Here is a 21,666-nt window from a genome sequence, read left to right as displayed (position 1 = left end):
TTATCCATGTGATAAATTCAAACAAAGCTGATTTAAATTGGTGGCTATGATGTGACAAATTGAAAAAGGTCTGAGGGCATGAATTCTATTGCAAGGAACTGTGTGTAATATGACTATATAGTCCTTTTTGTGGTTTGTTGTGTTAGTTACTCTTTAAAATGGTTTGATACGTTCAGACTCTGACTGCTGGCAATTTAGGCGAGGCAGGCTATCCCACAGCACTGTGCAAACCTGTAATTATAGTTAAAGGCATTCTTTGGATATTAAACAAAATTCTGAATTATTTCTTTAAACAGTTTTTTTTACCACTGTGGAGAGGTCAGAATTCACCACACTGTTCTACAGACTCTCTGTGGTCAGGGCTAAATCAAGCTTCCACAGTCGCAGTTTGTAAACCTACAGTGGAATGGACTTGCATCCACTGATCCCATCGGGAGAAAGACCGAATCGGAGAGAGTGTGTGTGATAAAACCTTGAGCTGAGCATCAAGGCTCTTTTCACAGCTGTGCAGAGTGACCTCAGGGAGCTTTTCTCCTATTCCAGGATCTGCAGGCTGCTGTGCTAAAAACAAAATGATATTTTATGTTAACTGCGTCCATCCACACAAACCTCGTCTTCTTAATACACGCAGTTCCCTGGTTATAACGAAGAAACCAAATCATTTTTCCTTACACTTCATGAGAGAAGTGAGTTTCCTTTTCTTGGTTTCCAAGTAGTTAAGTCATTTTTAAAAGAATCTGAAAGGTCTTGATTCTTTGGAAAGGCAGATAAATGCCTGTTCATTTGTTGAACTCCAAGAAAGAAATAGCTTTTTTAATTGAATTAGGGGCAGTCATAATCTTGTTACATTCACATAATTACATAATGCTGCTTGTTTTTCAGAGCAATTTTTTTGTTCTGAATGAGGATTTCATTGCAAAAATGCATCCCATTTTTGTTTTTGGTATTGCATATTTTAGTTCATGTAGGAGCAGTGTTATTCATCACAGTATTTATATATATATATATTTTGTGTCCAGAACGTTACATCAAACTATTTGATTAAAATAACAAGATGAATCTACAAATCGTAATTTTTACCATCTTCATATGATCTCTTCTTAAAGTCTTAAAAGGCAGATGCTAGTTGTGGCTTAAAAATATCATGCATGATTGCAATGCCTCCCGCGTGGATTGCAGCTACTGAAGAAAAAGCCTGTGAGGCGGTGTCACTCTTCTCTAGTAAACAGGGTTGCTGAGGATTCCTGCCCCCTTTTGAGGGGCCTGCCTGCCTGTTTGTGAGCCGGTCTGAGAGTGTTTGCACATGAAGGCTGGTGTGAGTGTGTGTGCTAACTGTATTGCAGCAGAAGGCTCATGTTGCAGAGTTTTCACGAAACCAGCCTGGGTGGTTTAAAAAAAAAAAAAGCCCTGTTTCAGCAAACAAGTCAGACTGATGGCCTCAGCTACTGTATAAGGTAGGAAGTTATTTACAATCTTTCATACTTGTGTTTATATTGGAAGCAATTTTTTTTTTTATGGTTTAATGTAGTAAAACGGTCAGGACTAAAACCTTTATGTTAGTGGCTTGACTGCTGTCACACCCAAGTTCATGGGTTCAGTGAAAATTGCAAAGGATGCCAAAATAGCTATAAATCTTTAAATAATGTAAACTCATATCAACTCAAAAGTAATAATCACGGATTGCGTAAAGTCAGCAGTGTCAGTGTGTATGAGTAAACATAGTAACTGCAGATGTTGTCAAGCATTATAAATACCAAATAAGAAATCAGGCCCTAGAGGAGGAGAGAGAGTGCGTGCCACACATGATGTGGGAGTTTACCACCAACCTTTTTCCTCATTTAATCACATAATAATCACATAAAAGTATTTTAATGGGATTTTATATGATAGATCAGTATCAATCTAAACTGTTCCACTGGAGCTGGATGTTGGGGTCCTTGTCCTGCTGGATGTAGAACTCCTCCTCAGCCTTAAGTCTTTTGCAGTCTCTAGCATGTTTTATTCCAGGATTTTCTTGTATTTAGCTCCATTAATCTTCCCATCTACTCTAACCAGTTTCCTTATACCTACTGAAAAAAAGCGTACCGAAAGCCTGTCGCTGTCCTCACCATGTTTTACTATGCATAGGGTTTCAAGGTGTATTGCTTAGTTACCATGTTAAGCTTGGGTTACCATCTAACCAGACTACCTACTTCTACATGTTTTGTTGTGTCCCCTACATGGCTTGTGGCAAACTTCAAGGAGGACTTCATATGGCTTTCTTTCAACACTGGCTTTGTTCTTGCCCCTCATCCATAAAAGCCAAATTCATGGAGTGAATAACATAGTTTTTCTGTTGGAAAATGGTTCTACCTGAGCTGTGGATCTCTGCAGCCCCTCCAAAGTTAGCATGGGCCTCCTGGATACTTCTCTGATTAATGCCCCATTTGCCTGACCTGTCAGCTGGTGGCTTCTAAATGCAGTATGTTACCCTAGATATGATTTACACTTTTTTGGACGTACTGTTCTTCCACAAAATGACAAGTACAGAAGAACGGCGTTTTTTGGGGGCGCCTCTCAGCCATAGCGGCATATTTTCTGATGTTTCACTGAATGAGACATTTCATGTCCTTGGTTGACCTTCTGCCCAGGGAGGCTCTTGCTATCAGCCCAACTGGGACACAGTGACTAGCTGGCTCTTACATAAAGTTTCAGCTTGTACCTTTTTAGCATTGCTTCATTAAAATATGATCCAGTCTCCCCATTTGTGAAGTGGCTCCCTAAAACAGCACTGCAGTCTCATTGTTCTGCCATGAGAAAAGGCATCCTAGAATAATTAGCGGCCTGCCAGTGGAATGGCCTGTGATGTAACAGAACTGAGATGTTTGGCATTATAAGAATGCCCCATTTCCATTCACCAGTGTGTCACTTCAGAGTCTTTTCATGTGTAGTCTAGCATGTACATCCTAGAGATCAGTGGACCTTCCAGCAGCATCATCCTGGGAGAAATGAGATGGTCTCATCACTGACACAGCTGTCTTTTCATCACTACCCACTCCGAGCTGTGCAGTATTTGTGGCCCCTTCTTGTCAACGTTACCATCTTTATTTATTTTGGTTTAACAAAAGCTGGCTATTTGTTTTTACTCAGAATGGCAACAGTTTGTCCTTCCTTTCCACCATAATAATGCAAAGTGGTTTCCCTCATTGCGCAACTCTGCTGCAAACATGGCAAACCTGTAAATCAGCTTACCCTCTCTAATTTCTGGTGTGTTGGCAGGGCAAGTGAAGCATGCCACAAACTAATGTAAATACTTCTAAGTGTCAAATCTAAAGGAGTAGCCGCAAAACTGCAATGGCTAACTTGACAAAAACACATATAGAAGTCAGCAAACATTTTATTCATTTTAATAGAACAGACGGAGCCAGTTGTCCATGACAACGGTATTACTGTTTGTAAATGTAATTAGTAAAATATGCAAGGAAAGTAATCTGGTTAAGTTGTTGCATAGTTGGTCAGCCACATACTTTCCCTTTGCAACTCTTAGAAATCCAGTTGGAGCTGACAAACATGTGTAATGCCTTACCATGAGCCGCGTTGCTGGTAACTCGAACCTCTAATGCCTGCACTCCATAGCTTATAAATTGGTTGTAGTTCAGTGCATGTTCCTTTGCACGTAGATCAACATGAGGTTTGTTGTAGCTTCAGCTGTGTTCTCACTGTGAAGATGAGCACTTTGTAGTTAGAGCAGACAACTGCACTGTAACATTTAGGTTGTTGATTAAAATGCTTTGGGATCAACTTACAATATGGTTTGCTTTTAGGCAATTTAACTACATTAATAGGTGGGCCGGTAATGTACAGTGCCTTGCAAGAGTATTAATACTCCACATTTCATGTAACAGACGCCTCTGTATTATATTTTATTGGGGGGTTTCTGTAAAAGACGAACACAGTAGTGCAGAAATGTGCAGTGGATGAAAAATGAAGCTTAGTTCTTAAATATTTTTATAAACAAATAACAGATAACAGTGGCGTTCATCATAAATAAAATCTGTGCAACCAATTGCCTGCAGAAGTTATCTGATTAGTCTCCTAAATATTGAGTAGAGGCTTGCTATGTTTAATTTAATCTTAGTGCGATTACAGCTATTCATGAAGGCCTTTAGAGTTTTGTTTTTTTAAAGAGAAAATTTGTAAACAAACAGCATCAGGAAGACCAAGGAACACGACAAACAGATCAGGGATAAAGTTGTGGAGACCCCTAAAACAGGGTTATGTTATAAAACAGTATATCAGTTTAATCCATCCACCAAGACATGGCTGTCCACCTGAATTTAGAGACAGGGATAGGAGATTATGAATCAGAGAAACAGCCAAGAGGTCTGTGGTAACTCCGGGAAAGCTGCAGAGATCCCCAACTCAAGTGGGAGAAGCTGTTGACAGGACAACTATGCACTTGACAAATATGACTTTTATGGCAGAGTGGAAAAAAGCACTATTGATGAAAGACAGCCACAAGACATTTAGTTAAACGTGCACTGCAAGCCATCCAGGGAACACAGAACCTTCCACTAAAACAGCAACCCTAAACATTCTGGCAGAGCTACTGGTTTGGATCAAATTGTTTGAATGGCCAATCAATGTTCAAAGATCTACAGCTGTAAGTACAGTATTGACAAAGAGGGTCTAAATACAGTTTCACGCCACACTTTTGTGTTTCCATAAAAAAAGTAGAGAACGATCTATCATTTTCCTTTCACTTTACATGTATGTACTGCTTGGTGTCGGGTCTGTCCAGTAAAATTCCAATAGATTAAATTTGAGTGTATGCTAAAAGTGCAGAGTGTAAATACATTTGCAAAGCACTACAAGTTAGAGAATATTAATTGGATTACATTAGATTTGAAGCACCTCCATGAAATTATTCATAAATTCTATCAATAAACATTTTTTTGCCAGTTCCACCTAATTAAATGTTCCACCTAATTAAATGTAGTTTAGCGAACTATGTCTTTCTGTTAGAATAAATAAACTGCCTGAAACCCTTGTGAACAGCCCACACATATCGGTCTAGCTGTGCTGTCATGAACTTTAAATTTAACATGCACACTGAGGCCCTGTAGTGTTTACCTATATTTCTTTGTGAGGTTTGACCTCAGGATGAACTTGCTGGAAGTTTGTATTATGAACTCTGAAATGTTTGGCAATGACTGTAAAGACTTTCTCAGATGGATGGCCATACAAGATTAAGATTAATAATATTGCTGGTGATATTCTTTCTTGGCATTGTCATAATGCGGGATCTGAGTGCTTCAGAGCTACAAACTTCCAAAACGTATGCTTTTATAAAGGTTAACAAGTGATCAGGCAATGAAGTGGATTTGTTGAGAAGCACCTGACTACATTCTATTGGAAACCTCTGTATTCTGGTAAATTTATGTTTCATAAACATTGAGACATGAGTTTCAGAGTTATATTTCTTAGCAGATAAAACAAAAGTGCAATTCGCTGAGGGCTGAGATCTAGAAGATAACCTATTTCTCCACCTGCCCATTGGGGGATGAGTTTCGATAAATGTTGAAAAAAATCTTCTAGGCTTCACTTTAGGAGAAAAATGTACCTTTTTGTAGAACTGCAAAGCAAGTGTTGCTGGAGGGTGTTGTTTGTTACCAATCTGGCAAGGGGGGTCTGCTTGTCTGGGGCTTTCCCACAGTCAAGAACTGAGGTGAACAGAGAGCCTCATAAACACACAGGCCCCCTGCAAAGGTCTGGTCTTCAGCTCCCAGGACCAATAAACATCTGCCTATGCTTAGGGCCAAGGTCCCTTTTAAATCTCCATGCTCCTGGGAAGAATTACAGCCAGCGAGTTTGAAGAAATGCTCCCACAGGTCACCAAGGCCAACCACACAGGCTTTGAAATAAAGGTTGAGTTCAGTGGCTCAATGTCAATATAGTTTATGTGATTGAGCAATCAAGACTCCAGCTTTCATGTAATATATTTACCTTACGCCTCATCATGTTTGATGAAGCCAGTGTCATTGATCATTATTAGATTGAATTTCAAACGAATAACTTTTTAGCATTATAGGTCTAAAATCACATCATTTGACACTCATAAACATATTGTAGTGTTACATGATTGTAGAGTGAAGTACATCATTCGATATGATGTACTTCACATAATGGGATGAGTGTTTTGTCTGTTATTAATAGTAGTCTTCAGTCTTGGCATGTTCTAGCTGATTTTTAAGAATGTTTGGCTGAAGCCTATCCTGAAAAAACATAATATTGATCCACCCACCAAGTTTAATTTAATTTCATACTAATTTCCGAATTGGCTTTTATTTCCATGCTGGAGAAATCAGTCTTTCTTCTGCTCCAGTCATTTGTAGATCAGTATGGCATTGGTGGAGATTTTTAATCTGGTTTTAAAGCACATCATAATACTGAAACTGCACTTTTAAAAGTGCTAAAGTGTCTTTTACTGGCTATGGGAATCCTGATATGTCAGTACTGTTAGATCTCAGTGCTGCTTTTGATGTGGTAGAGCATAACATCATTTCTCATTTAGGGATTAAGAAGCAGCATTCAAGTGGTTTAAGTCTTATTTGAGTGACAGAACTTTTACAGCCATGCTGGAAGACACAGTATCTTTAAAAGCTTCTCTCTCATTTGGTGTCCCTCAGGGGTCCATTCTTCCACCTGTTCTTTTTTGTTTTTGGTTAAATAAATATAAAAAAAAACCAACTATTTGTTCAATTTCTATGCGGACAACAAACATGTATACTTACCCCTGAAACATGATTCTCAGACATAGTTGAAAGCCGTTTTTTTAAACATTTCCAAAATGTCTTAGTATAGATGGCACCAAATCTTGTGAAAATAAATGAAGACTGAACAGAAGTTCTATTTTTTGAAATCTCCAACCTCTGTCCTTTTGAGCTTTTGAGCAATTATACAAGGCCCTTTCCTGGAAGCCTTGAAAGGTTTATGGACAACAGTTTAAATTTTATCAAACAGATAAATGCTGTCCCTAAAGCTAGCTTCTCTCCGTTATGAGAAATTGCAATGAGTGAATCTACTTAGTTTAGTGACCTTGAAAATGTTTTTTTTTCCACTGGTTGGACTGTTATAACAGCCGTTAAGTTGGTACCTGACTATCCAGAAGCCTGTACATACTCTGCAAGACCTGACAATTTCTTTGTCTCAGTAATTCTGTTGTCCAATGACATTTTTGAGTTCCACAGTACTTTCCTCAATTGTTATTGCTTCTAAATGTTCTTTTTCTTTGGTTAAACTTGACAATGATGGTGACATGGATGATCTAAAAGTTATAGGCCCCTATCTGGGCAGTGCTTTAAAGTCAAAAACAAATACAAAATAAATACATTCTGATGCTAATCCTATTCTATTATCGTTGCAGGTATACTTTGACTGCGGTGCCAAGGTGAATTTGGTGGATGTTCAGGGTCTCATTTTGTCTCCTGGTTTCCCCTACAACTACTCCTCTGGGACTCACTGTGTTTGGCAGTTTGTCGTTCCTGTTGATTACCAGCTTGTTTTGGAGATATTTGACTTTGATGTGTTTGAAAGCCATGACTCTGAACCTCAGTACTCTGCTTTCTCTAATTTTGAAGAAGAAGCAGAGGAAACCCCTACCAGATTATCAGCTGATGAAAGCTTGTCTGCAGCCGCAAAGCCTACACTTCAGACTGCAGGGGATCTCTCAAAGACTCAACGATCTTCCCAAGATGGTGTTCTCAATCAAGTTATGGTCCAGGAACAGTCTACAAAAATGGGGATTGCCAAAGTCTCAAATTCTGCCAAAAGATCGGCAGATCCATCCTCTAGTCAGTCTTCATCACTCCCGACTTCCCATTTCCTATCTCTTGCTGTGCCCTCTGCAGACAATGTCATCAACTCTGCCTCTGCTTCTCTCTTAAGTGAAGATCTCAATCCTAGTTTGAACCCAAACACAGTTATGGAAGAGACCACCTTTGGTTCACCACCCTCCACAGATACTTCTACTGTGAGTCCTGAAACTCAACAGTTCATCCTTGACGCCTGCCCTCACGATGTCCTCTACATTTCGGACCTCATCACCTTTTCCTCCAGGTTCTGTGGGTCCAACCGGCCTCCCAGCAGCCAGCTGGTTTTTGGCTCAAGCCAAGAGATGGTGGAGGTCATCATGGAGCTCATCACAACCACCCACTGGGGACGCGGATTTGCTCTTCTTTTCCACTACCACAACTTGACCGAGCCAGGAGGGGATGAACGAGCTGCGTTTCCATCAGGCAGCAAGGTGGACTCCCTCCTTGCTGCTGTGAGCGGAGCCGCCTTCTTCGCTTTGATACTTATGAGTGTTCTCTGCATCATTTTCAGGTAAAAGAAACAACCAAATAAATTAATTACTGGAAGCAAACCCTAACAAAAGACTAAATGGAATAGGTAAATTAATTTGATCACATTGTTGACTTGATCTGATACAGTTTGATGAGTGCAAGGTGCCGGATTTTCATAGAAACAAGTGTTTACACTGAAAGCAGAGTAACTGAGCCTTCAAAATCAAGTCGATGGGGAAAAAATTAACACCTTGGGTTTTGTTGAAAAGTCCTGTTTAGATGGCTCCTTTTTATATGACATTGTTAAATTACAAAAATAAAAGGGAATAATAGATGTGTTCACTGATCAGAATTTTACAGTCAATTTCCTATCTTGTGGGTGTTGTATATTTTTAACCTGCTGGTGCCAATTTTGACTAATTCTAAGTTGTCTTTATAAACCAAAAACGGTTTAAAAAACCCAAAATATTTATTTCTACCCCTCCTGCCCTAAATGTTCATTAATTATTTATATTTTGAGCAGAGGCAATGTCCCACCATGTGTGAGAGAGCAGTCTCTGTAAAATGGGGTTTTACTAATGCAAAGGCAAAAATGATTCAAGGTTGACATTTTAAATTACCTTCAATATTATACACTGCTCAAAAAAAGATGAAGACATTGAAGCTATGGGCTGGCCCCCCCGTTCCCCAGACCTGAATCCGATTGAGCACATCTGGGACATCATGTCTCGCTCCATCCACCAACGTCATGTTGCACCACAGACTGTCCAGGAGTTGGTGGATGCTTTAGTCCAGGTCAGGGAGGATATCCCTCAGGAGACCATCCGCCGTCTCATCAGGAGCATACCCAGGTGTTGTAGGGAGGTCATACAGACACGTGGAGGCCACACACAATACTGAGCCTCATTTTGACTTGTTTTAAGGACATTACATCAAAGTTGGATCAGCCTGTAGTGTGTTTTTCCACTTTAATTTTGTGTGTGACTCCAAATCAAGGCCTCCATTGGTTAATAAATTTGATTCCCATTGATGATTTTTGTGTGGTTTTGTTGTCAGCACATTCAACTTTGTACAGAACAAAGTATTCAATGAGAATATTTCATTCATTCAGATCTAGGATGTGTTATTTGAGTGTTCCCTTTATTTTTTTGAGCAGTGTATATTAGCTATTAGCAACATTAGCATTACTAATTGTGAACATATTTCTCCAGGTATATTCCCTAGAGAATGCAGAATCTTATTTTAACTTGGAGGTTTCCAGAAGGCTGCATTTCAAACATACAACTTGTACTATGAGAGACAGCGGCTGATGGCTCAAAAGAAAAACACTTTGCTGTAAAATATTCATACTTTCAGCTAACTTCTGAAATTAGCTTCAGGTTAATTCACCAGTTTGACAAAGCATCCCCAAGGTTGGTATAACTGGACATCCTGTGGTAGATGGCTCTGTTTTATACCTAAAAGGTTTATACCTTAAAAATCCAGGTACAAAACAACCAAAACTGTGTGCGCCAAATGGCCAAGGACCCTCAAAAATCTAGCTCTCTGTTGCAATCTGTGTAATTAGTCAACATGCCAGCATAGAAAATAGTCCTTGGAATTAAAAGGTTTATTACACTATTTCATGGTATCTGTTTTGATAAAAATGAAAGTGATAAAATAATGAAAAATCTATTGCAGCCTATTTTGGCCAATGTAGGACTCTATTTACATAAAGTAGTAAAATGTTATTGCCAAAGAGCACACAATAACTGCATTTAAGTCAAGTCGAGTTTATTTATATAGCGCTTTTCAGCAACATAAGGAATAAGGAAAAACATTACAATGATACAGAAAATCAGACAACAGGTAATTAAAAAAATAAAGACAATAGAATGATGGATAAGAAAATTAAAGGAAAATTGGACTGAAAACTTAACTAGTAATGTTTAGATAACACATTGAAAGGCCACTCTAAACAAATAAGTATTTTAAAGTCTATTCTCTGAGCTACAGGGAGCCAGTGTAGGGACTTTAGAACCGGGGTGATGTGCTCCACTTTCTTAGTTCTAGTGAGGACACAGGCAGCAGCATTCTGGATTAACTGCAGCTGTCTGATCGACTTTTTAGGCAGACCTGTGAAGACACCGTTGCAGTAATCAATTCTACTAAAGATGAATGCATGAGTTAGTTTTTCAAGGTCCAGCTGAGACATTAGTCCTTTATCCTGGAGATGTTCTTTAGGTGATAGAAGGCCAACCTTGTTACTACCTTTATGTGCCTCTGAAGGTTCAGGTCTGAGTCCATCACTACACCCAGGTTTCGGGCCTGACTGGTGGTTTCTAGCTGTATTAACTGAAGCTGTGTGCTAACTTTTAAATGCTCTTCCTTTGGTCCAAAGATTATTACTTCAGTTTTGTTTTGATTTGGCTGAAGAAAATTGTGGCACATCCATGCATTGATTTCTTCTAAGCATTTACCCAGTGCTTGAATGGGTTCATAGTCACCTGGTGACATTGTAACGTATAGCTGTGTGTCATCTGCATAGTTATGATAACTTACGTTGTTGTTTATTAAAATCTGAGTTAGGGGGAGCATGTAAATATTGAATAGGAGGGGCCCTAAGATGGACCCTTGGGGAATGCCACATGTGATTTTTGTGGTCTCTGATGTAAAGATACCTACTGACACAAAAAAGTCCCTGTCCTTCAAGTAGGATTTAAACCAGTTGAGTGCTGTACCAGAAAGGCCGACCCAGTTTTCCAGGCGCTCTAATAAAATGGAGTGATCAACAGTGTCGAATGCTGCACTAAGGTCCAATAATACCAGCACTGTGGTTCTTCCACAGTCTGCATTTATACGGATGTCATTGAACACCTTGACAAGAGCAGTCTCTACTGTGGTGAGCACGGAAGCCTGACTGGAAGACATCGAAGCGGTTGGTCGTTGTTAGGAAGTTGTTTAACTGTTGAAACACAGCTTTTTCAATAATCTTACTGATGAAGGGGAGGTTTGATATAGGCCTGTAGTTCTGTACTAGCAGCTTGTCCAAGTTGCTCTTTTTCAATAGAGGTTTGATAATTGCTGTTTTTAGGACCTGTGGGAAAACACCTGACAAAAGGGACGTGTTTATTATTTGTGTTAAATCCGATGTTATTATGGGCAAAGCTTTCTTATGGAAAGCTGTGGGTAAAAGATCGAGACAGCAGGAAGAAGAGCTTAGTTGGTGTACAACTTCTTCTAGGTTTTTGTAGTTTATTTGGTGAAATTGGGAAATTTTGTCAAAATCAGTTCTAGTTGGAGACAACTTTGGTACTGGACTTGATGTGGATGTGCTGACTGCCCCTCTGATCTTTTGGGTTTTTCAGTGAAGAATTTAGCAAATTCATTGCAGGCCCTGGTAGAGTGGAGTTCAGATGCTACAGTTACAGGAGGGTTTGTTAACTTGTCGACTGTGGCAAATAATGCACGAGCATTGTTAATGTTTTTGCTGATGATCTCAGAAATGAAAGATTCCCTTGCATTTTTGAGTTGTAGGTTATATCTGTATAGTCTCTCTTTATAGATAATATAGTGAACTTGGAGTCCAGTCGTTCTCCACCTGCGTTCACCTTTTCTACACTCATTTTTTCACTTCTGACTGGGGGAGCACTTCCCCACGGAGAGATTTTCTTCCCAGAAATTACTTTCACTTTAAGTGGAGCAATTGAATCAATGATGTCCGAGATTTTAGAATGAAAGTTATCTACCAGCTCATCTACAGTGTTACAGGGCAAAGTGGAGGTAGAAGAGTAAATCTGGTTAAAAGTTTCAGCAGCACCGTCCTTAAAGATGCGTTTTCTTATAATGTCGCTTTGGCAAACCGAGTCATTGCAGATGATGCTTTCAAAAATAACAGAAAACTGGTCAGATAGAGAAACATCAGTTACAGACACCTTGGATTTAATTGCATTTAATCATATTTTTAAAGATATTGATATTCATTGCTGCTCTTATGGAATCAACAGTGGGGAGAAAAGAAACTACCAATCCCAGCAAAACGTTTAGTTTTTGGGACTGTTGTCATTATTATGTGGAGTTAATTGTTCTCACGATAAATCAAAGTTCTCACAACTCTAGAAAAAATCTGTTAATGATTATCAGTACGATAAGTGCCCTCATCTTATAAAAGATTTTAAAGTTTGGAAAGCCAGAACCAATGTTTCTGGGGTTTTTGGTGTTCTAAAGGTCAGTTTACAGACAAATATAAAAAGCAATTCTGAGCTTTTGAGGAAGAAATATGTTTCATGTTTTTTTTTTCAATGTTAAGATGTCCAGCTTAACTTTAGTGGATCATTTTTTCAACAGCTTTATCCAGAGAAAAATATCTTGGTAAATAAAAAGCACAAATTTATTTTTCGATAATAATAAAGGATAAATCATAGTTAATGTTTAGCGAATGAGGTTGAATTTTGTGAATTTTACTACAGATATATTAACAATCCTTTTGGTCTGAATGTTCCCTGGTGACTATTTGTATTTGTCATTAAAATATCCCTGATTAATGTATATATCTTAGCCTATTTTGTGGTTTCATGTAGTAGCTTTAATTGTTTTTAACCTGTATGTTAAAATTTTTTTTTCATTGTTTTAGGCTCACCTGCAACAATTTAACTTTTTTAACATACAGTATGTTAGTTCAGAAGGAGTCAAAACCAAGATGCACATAAAAACAATACCAGCAAAATATATGCATGAGGATTCAGTTAATATGGTGCTAATTTCGACTTTTAAGTCAAAATTCAATCATGGAAAGTCACAGTTCCCCTGAGCAGCTGCAACTTTGATATCCAACATGGCTGCCCTGCATTTAAATGTAGTAAAAGTTGCAGGAATTAATTGTTCACCAGCACTTCCAGCGTTATTAGCTTTTAAAGCTAATAGTAGATAGCATCACAACAAATAGCAAATCCTGTTGTTTTTTTCCAACTTGTAACTAGAACATGCTCAGAACTAATGTGATGTCACTCTCAGGTCAGACTTACGTGGCACATTGAACGCTGCGATATTACCCAAAGAAAGATTCACAAGATCTCAACTTCTGGCTCTCTCACCACTGAAAATGACTGGTCTGACAGAAAATGCACAAACTCGGGCCTTCATCGTCACATCTCTGTTATGTTGACTCAGCTGGGTGCCTCAGTGTCTGATGTGGTGACCCTTGGTGATTAAGTTGGCTTTGGCTGCAATGGTGCGGCTTCCTTGATGTCAATCGTTCTCACCAAACACTGAGGGGGCATTCAAGGTGCAGCACCTGGCATCAATTCCAGCGCACAAAACCAGAAAGGCAGCATGAAAGTAATGGGCGGGTAGCTTAGAGACTAGGGGACATCCAGGAGAGGTAGAGCCCAGTGTGAGTTTGGTAGCAGTAGCATTGTAAGGCTATAAAAAGGTGTAATTTACATTTGTTCCTAGCCTCAAATGGACAGGGCTAATCTTAAACAAATGTAATACTATCCATTCTGAAGAGCTGATTGTACTAATCCATTGTTTTAGAAAGGTCTGAACCTCTGCAAGGTTTACATTTGTGCCTGTAATTAATCCTTAACTTTCTCAAAGAATTTAAGCAGCTCAGTATGTCCAGTCCCTCTGCAGGCACAATAACTCTGGAGGTTCTCAGTAGTAAGGCCAGTAAAATTAGAAACACGTGTTCCATAAAAGGAAAGTGTCTATAGTAACAACAACAATACGGCTCATTCGAATGCGAGAACATGCATTAATACACATATACAAAGGTTAGGAGCTGCTTAGGAGCTGGTTTTTTTTATGTTGCCTATTAATTTATATAAGTTCACCAAAACAATTGGCCACAAGCCAGGCAAGTCTGACCCAATCATTCAACATTTAAGTAGTGCTGAGTTCACCTTCAAGGTCCCCTTTTGTTAGGAAACAGCCAGAGGTGGTTGAGGGTATATCGGCAGGGGTTGCCCTCAGTTGACTGGTGACGGGTAAAGAACTCACTCTGCTGTAATATTCATTTTTAATAAGAGCCCACATACCTGTGTATTTCATGCGTCACTGGTTCAAATCCATATCAAACCGGCACGGAAAAATGTTGGTGATATAATATCATTAGACAAATATTTAGGAAAAGTGTGTCATAAACGTGGGTTTAATGTACTCGATTTTAAAAGAACTTAAATAGTAATATCTATGTGAAAAAATTGTATCTCCCTTTTCCTTACCAAATATTGTTTTGTTACAGCAATAAACTTCAATGTATTTTATTGAAATTTTATGTGATTGAACAACACAAAGTGGTGCATAGCTGTGAAGGAGGAGGAAAGGATACTGGATTTTTCAACATGTTTTACAAAAAAAAATCTTAAAGGCTAGATTACTTTAATCTGAAACCCCTAAATAAAATCCAGTCCAACCTAGTGCTGTTACTAGCCACCAAATCAGTGTGTAGACTCAGTGTGTGTGTAATTTAATCTAAGTATAAACCCAGCTGTTCTGTGAAGGCCTCAGAGGTTTGTTAGAGAACATCAGTGAACAAACACCATCATGAAGACAGGTCAGCAGCCGGTCAGGGTGAAAGCTATAGGGAGGCTTAAAACAGAGTTAGGTTATAAAATAACATTTAGAACAACTCACAGAGAACTGTTCAATCCATCACTCGAAAATGGAGAGAGAAATGCAGAACTGAAAGCCTACCAAGAAGCTGTGGACTGCCTAAGCTGACAGGCCAGGCATGGAGAGCATTAATCAGTAAAGAGGGCAAGATAGTGGGTTAAGGCAGTGGTGGAGTGGTAAAGTGCACGACCCATGTACGAAGGCTACAGTCCTTGATGCAGCTGTCACAGGTTCGAGTCCTGGCCCGTAGACCTTTGTCTTCCTCCCTCTCTCTCCACCACATTTCCTGTCAGTCAACTGAAAACCTGTTAGAGGTTGCAAAAAGCTTGAAACTGGAGCAGATGTTCATCTTGCAGCAGGAAACCGTAGCATAAAGTTGGTTGCGACAAAATGTAAGCATGGTTCTGTGTTGGAGTGGCCCATTCAAGTTCAGACATCAATCCAATTGAGAAACTATGGCAAACTGATGTTCACAGACCCTCCATCTCATTTGACAAGGCTTATTCTATTTAGCTGGGCATAACAGTAAAAATGTCTGGTCTGTACAGGTGCAAAGTACTACAAAGTGCTGATTCGGGGGTGTGATCACAAAATCGCACAATCCTTTTAGATTTGTATGGGAAAAAAACTATGCATCATTTTCTTTGCACTTTCCAATTATGCACCACTTAGTGCAGGTCTATCACACAAAATCCAAATAAACACATTTAAACTTGTGGTTGTAACAACTCAAAATTAGTTTAATGAGTATGAGAGCTTTTGCCAGGCAATGTAGGAATAACGTCGATCTTTGTATATTAAAATGTGGAGTCTGGTTAGTTAGAGCTTGTTATCACATATCCCTTGTCTACATCGTATCGGTTAAAAATGCGATGACAGCTCAGCAACAACCATTATAAATGCAGTCGGAGACAACCAGAGCATCATTTAATGCCACAACAGAAAAACTAGGGAGTGAGATAGCCGCAGGTATGTGGGATTTATAATACTAAAAGTTAATGGAGGTAATTACAGTACTGCACAGTTAGATGGGACTATCTCCATTTTTACATTTCTGGTCAAATTGTGAACATCGGAGTGGTTTTCTTTCAGCAGAAGCTTCATAAAAATACTTTCTCACAGATCTGTCTTTAATTAGCGCTTGAACTGATTTGGCTATTCATCTTTTCCAGACCCCAGCTGTGTCCAAAAAGAGCCAGTTCCTGCACATCAAGCAACTCTGAGGTATTGAAACAACTCCAGTTTAACACTACTTTTTCTCCCACGCACGTCCTCTCTGGTAAACATTTGATCCTTATGAAAATTTGTGCTGAAAGTACATGATGCACAAAAACAGTTTTAGTAACTTTTTTTAGTTGAACTGTGTGGAAAAATAGCCAATCTTTTAAATCCATAAAATTGAAGTCAGGAGCTCCATATTAAGCGCTGATTATAAGAGACTCCATAGGGAGTGAGAGGTTGACCTTGTCTTGTTTAAATCTTTGACTTCAATGTGCCTTTTTTTCTTTCTTTTTTTTTTTCATAGCAGCACGTGTAGTGAAAGAATTTGTGGGATGCCTATGAGTCTGGCACAGCATAAAAAAAAAAAAAGTATTTCTCCTTTATAAGTAAAATATTTACTGCAATATTTTCAAGTGGATCACCTTTATCACAAGGTTCCGTTTATAAAAAGGATCAAATATTGGCTCGTTTAAATATGTCTGCTTTTCCTAGTTCATCCCTGTTTGTTTCTCCACATGAGACTTATCCCCTACCTGCCTTCTTGTCTCCACTGTCTTATTCATTTGTCAGACATTCCTCTGGAAACAGAGCTTTATCTGGGATCACTGAACATTTCTTTTAATATGTTTTGCTACTGAGACCAACGCTGCCTAATTCTGTAGATCTACCTCATGCACTCCCCACTGAGCCGGGCCAACTCAGGTTCATTCCAGGTCACAGATTTAAAACAAAGGCTGTTTAGTAACATTTGTAAAGCCTGCTTTAAAGCCTTATTATTCTTATCATTTTTGTTTTAATGGCAATTAGACTTTGATTCATTTTGCTTTTCAACTTTTCAGTCAGTGGAAAATATGATTAAAATTTTATTTATATATATATATATAACGAGGTATAGCCATTTAAGACAACCAAGTTCATTTGACTTGATGGTAAAAACATCCTGAGCACAGGAAAATCAAAAGGTAAATTTGGCCAATGTCCAATCTCTGGTTTTTTGTAAAGACGAAACTGACCGGTCAAAATGTTTCTTTCCAGCCTTTCTTTTGTTAGGAGAACGGCTGGGCTGTAAGCAAGCAGACCCTCAACTACATGCCACTTAATCTGTCTAGAACATTGCAAGAATATCCAAATTAGGGCTGCAAGAACAAAATGATGTCGTTATCTTTTTGCAGGCCTGGCAGAGAGAATAAATGTCACAGTTCTTTTAGATAATGCATAAGCTTTCACTCATACTTTCAATGGCTAAAACAGTCTCAAAAGTATTCAAATCCCTGAATATAAGTCTTTATAAGCCAAAACCAAAAAATCAGGTGTGGTTTCGGGCACACCTGATGCAACCAGTCATTAGTTGCATCAGGTGTGCTTGAGACTAAACACCTCAAATACCTTTACTGTTAACGGTGGCATGTCATTGCATGCCACAAATATTGCTGTGTAAGGAGCATTGTCCAAAACGTTCAGAGAACAGGACATTGCCTTGCAAAAATGAAAAGGATACAAAGGATGGTAAATACAATCATTTGGAAGCATGGTTTGCCTTTTAAACCTAAAGGAACAGTGGCCATACTACTTGGTCATGGCAGAAAGATAAAGCAGCTGCTACAAGATGAAGAGGCAGATGTGAAAAACCCTTCAGTAACTGCAAAAGACATGCAGCGAGACTTGGTGGCAGCAGCCACTGAGGTTTCAGTTTCCACAGTAAGGCACATAGTAAACCCTGAAGGGCCCAACTCCTGAACTCCAAGACGTGCATCATCCAGAAGCACAAGTAAAATTATCTCCAGTTTGCTCACAACTATTTAAATATGACAAAAAAAATTTTTGATTCTGCTCTGTGGAGTGATGAATCATTAGGAATGAAGCATACACTAAAAAGCCCCTACAGCCCCCCCACACAATGGCTACAGTGAAGCAGAGCGGTGGCTCAGTTTTGCTCAGGAGTTGCATCACTTCCTCTGGAAACCTGTAGCATGTCGAGGACTATATGGATTCGGTATCAAAAAATCCTGGGAGAAAATGTCATGGTGTCTATGAAACATTCATTGGACATTTCACCTGGACAATGATCCCAAACATATCTCAAAGTCTACCAAGGATTAGTTTCAGAAGACTTCCAGAGAAACACAGTGGCCATCAGGGTGATCTGATTTGAAAAATCACTTATGGGATTTGAAAAAGGTGGTTGCACCACACAGCCCCAAGAATATTAGTGATCTAGAAGCCTTTACCTATAAGGAGTGGGCTATAATTCTTCAGCAACACTACCAGTAGCTGGTTTTATATCTGCAACCCGGTCATAGCAGTTAAATGCTGCCCTACTAAGTGCTAAAGATGCTTGTCTGACTGCAGGTCATCTTCTATACCGCTTACTTCATAGTGGGTCATGGGGGAGCTGGTGCCTATCTCCACCAGTCTACGGACGGGAGGCAGGGTACAACCTGGACATGTCGCCAATCCATCGCAGGGCAACAGAGACATACAGGAAAAACGGCCATGCACACACTCCTTCACACCTAAGGGCAATTTAGAGAGACCAGTTAACCTAACAGTCATGTTTTTGGACTGTGGGAGAAAGCTGGAGTACCCAGAGAGAACCCACGCATCCACGGGGGGGAACATCCAAACTCCATGCAGAAAGACTCCAGGAGTTGAACCCAGGACCTTCTTGCTGCAAGGCAACAGTTCTACCAACTGCTCCACCGTGCAGCCCTACATAAAGTGGCATTTTAATATTACAAGTGGTTTCTTCACATTAAAGATGTAAAGTGGCATTTTATCTTTAATTTAAAGAAACCACTCAACAGAATAATACTGAGTAACTTTGCTGTAAAAATCTCGGCCTTACTGTTATCTGTTGAACTTTGCTCTGGGTCAGTTCCCTTCTTTGTCTTTTTTCTCCTTCATCGATTCTACAAAATAGCTCCAAGATGGCTATGGATTAATGTTCGATGGCAGACGTCTCATTTTCATACCCATAAAAATTGGGAACAAATACAGACAAACTACAAGATGTCAAAGAAATAAAATAAGCCACACCCAGCAAAGTCTGACTCCCTGTAGAGACAACCAACACACATTTATAGAAATTGTGTGCTACTCTTCTTAAGTAATAATTATTACAGTGTTGTGATCAGGGTCTCCTGGTAGTTCTTACGTATGGTGCGTTCATTGATTGGAAAAAGATCAGATGTTTGACTTTCCAACTGGCCAAGTCAGGGCAGGTCAAAGTGAAAATTGTACCTGTACCTTTTTGTCAGGCTTTAATACTGAATGTATTTCCAGCATTAATATTATAAAACTGTGTAGCGTAATCTGTATGCATCATGTTGTAGGTTGAAGAGCAAGTCCAAAGCACTGCTGCTGAGATCAGCGAGCTCCAGCTAATGGCTGAGAATCAGGCTGGTCCAGAGATGACTATAGAGCAGGACAACAGCAGCCAACCACGTGCAGGTTGGGAAGTGGCACACTTGCATAGATGCATGTATTCCCACATTCTGAATTCCTTAATGACTGAAAAACTACACTCTGCTTGGGTCATTTTTTTATTCAAAGATTCAACAAGCTGAGGGCCCTTCAAAAGCATACTATTATGGATGTCTATTTAGATTTATTCACACCACTATTTTAGACTTTTTGCTGAAATATTTCAGGAATGATAATAATACCATTGAGGATATAAATCTTTCATCTAGTAATTTCTCTAAGCAGAAAGCTAAGGATCAGTGCACTCATTTAAAAGTGAAGATATAATGCTTGAGAAATATGTTAGGGTGGAGAGAAGATGTTTCAGTTTAGCCACATGGTAATGGATTTTCTGCTTTAGATGGTGCGGTCTCTTTGGTTGTCTATATTCAGCTAACTTACTTCTTCTCACACCTTAATCCTGCTGATGTTTTCATGCATAGCAGCCACAATTACTCTCTTTTTATAAAATGTATTGATAATTGGGCTCATTAAATATTTCATTGTGGCTCCAGTTAATCTAGTGCAGATGAAGCATACAGACTGACCATGAAACACAAATAATGTTTCTCGCTCCATCACTAGGACTGACCCAGGTTGAGATCTTTGTGCCATTTAACCCACAAAGCCCCTGCTATGGTCTCTAATGTCTAATCTTCCTTCTGTCTTTCTGTAGTCGCTGATGATGGTGATGGGTCCCAGAATGCAGAAGTGGACCTTTCCTGCAGTGGTTTGACTGAACTTGATATTGATGCAGATGAGGTTTTCATTGTATCATCAGCTGGTAGCCCAGGACGGCTGCCCTTCTATCCTCATGCTGTAAGAACCTGTTTGATGCCACTATAGCTATTACTAGTAACAGCTACTGTGCCTTGCAAAATAATCCACTACACCCCCAAAACGTTTCCACATTCTGTCCCATTACAATCACAAATGTGTATTTTTAGGGGATTTTATGTGATAGACTGACACAAAGAAGTGCATAGTTGTGAAGTAGAAGGGAAATGAAAGGTTTAAATTTTTTTTATCACAGATGAAACTTAGATTAAGTTTCATTCAGGTGGATTGTTTGGTGATTTGGCCATTTCTAATCATAATTAGTTGCACAATATTTCATTTAGAGGTATAAGAGTAAAAGGTTGCTTGTTATACTTTTCTGATTTTTGTTTTGTGGTTTTACTCTGATAAAATGTGAAAAAGTTCAGGGCCTATGAAAAGTTTTGCAAGTCACTGTAGTTAGAATATCACATGGTCTTTAAAAGGACAGGTAATCTAGATGGACCTGTAGCATGCAGTAAGGGATGATCACCAGCTTTTTAGTTTAAAGTAATAAAAAACGTTTTTTCATGAAATTTGGTACTGGTGTAGGAGGATGAACCGTAATACCTTTTTTTTATTTCCAGCCCCGATCCCTTTCCTCTTGTAGCAGCAGCACGTTAACGTTGGGCCTTCAATGTGAAATGATGAGAATGGTGCTGAATACTATCTGCTAAACAGGGGCGTGTTAGCTTGTCATGGCATTGCTGTGAATTCCTCACAGTGCTGCCTCACTTTGCACACTGGTTCAAAGGTTTCTGTCTGAATGTATCTTTAATGCTGTTAGGTTGAGAGCAAAAAGGTTATGTAATCACAACAGCACACTCTCAATCCTGTTTTTTCTACTCACTTTGTGGAAAGGATCCCAGAACAAATGAACATCGGAGGTGGCAGAGCATTCACTTTTTTGAATTGACCTAATGTTCTCAATAAGACTGATACGATTATACTGCCGTCTGCAAGGTACAATCTAAAACTATGTAAACTATGGGGACATGAATGGGAAATGAGGATAATTAAAAGAGAGGAGGAGCTTTGATGAAGCAGGCGCTTTTTCCCGTTCTCTTTTGTGCTCTTTTGGAATAAGAGTTGGCGTAAAACAACTCTGGCAGCTTTTTGAAGGACTGGCAGGCTTTTCTGCAGCCTAGGCTAATGAAGTATTATCTTCAGAGCCAGATTCCCAGCTCAAAGTGTGTGTGTGTTGCTGTGTTGTGCTGCTGCACGCTTTGACACACAGTGTGTGGTCTGC

At 39.2% G+C, this 21,666-nt stretch overlaps 1 protein-coding gene across 4 annotated transcripts in view; it reads left to right on the top strand.

Annotated features, from left to right (window-relative positions):
* The window catches only part of si:dkey-112e17.1, a 45,550-nt gene that overhangs the window by 14,272 nt on the left and 9,612 nt on the right, over window positions 1–21,666 (top strand). For all 4 annotated transcript variants that reach the window (XM_047380160.1, XM_047380159.1, XM_047380161.1 and 1 more), the window contains 4 exons: window positions 7,406–8,364; window positions 16,091–16,142; window positions 19,472–19,589; window positions 20,278–20,420. In XM_047380160.1, coding sequence (XP_047236116.1) covers window positions 7,406–8,364; window positions 16,091–16,142; window positions 19,472–19,589; window positions 20,278–20,420 — 1,272 coding nt within the window. The remainder of the gene's footprint in view (window positions 1–7,405; window positions 8,365–16,090; window positions 16,143–19,471; window positions 19,590–20,277; window positions 20,421–21,666) is intronic.

The sequence above is a fragment of the Girardinichthys multiradiatus genome, chromosome 12, assembly GCF_021462225.1.
Source record: "Girardinichthys multiradiatus isolate DD_20200921_A chromosome 12, DD_fGirMul_XY1, whole genome shotgun sequence".
Classification (NCBI taxonomy): Eukaryota; Metazoa; Chordata; class Actinopteri; order Cyprinodontiformes; family Goodeidae; genus Girardinichthys; species Girardinichthys multiradiatus.
Note: the sequence above shows the minus strand (reverse complement) of the source record. Positions and strands in the feature narration are given on the sequence as shown.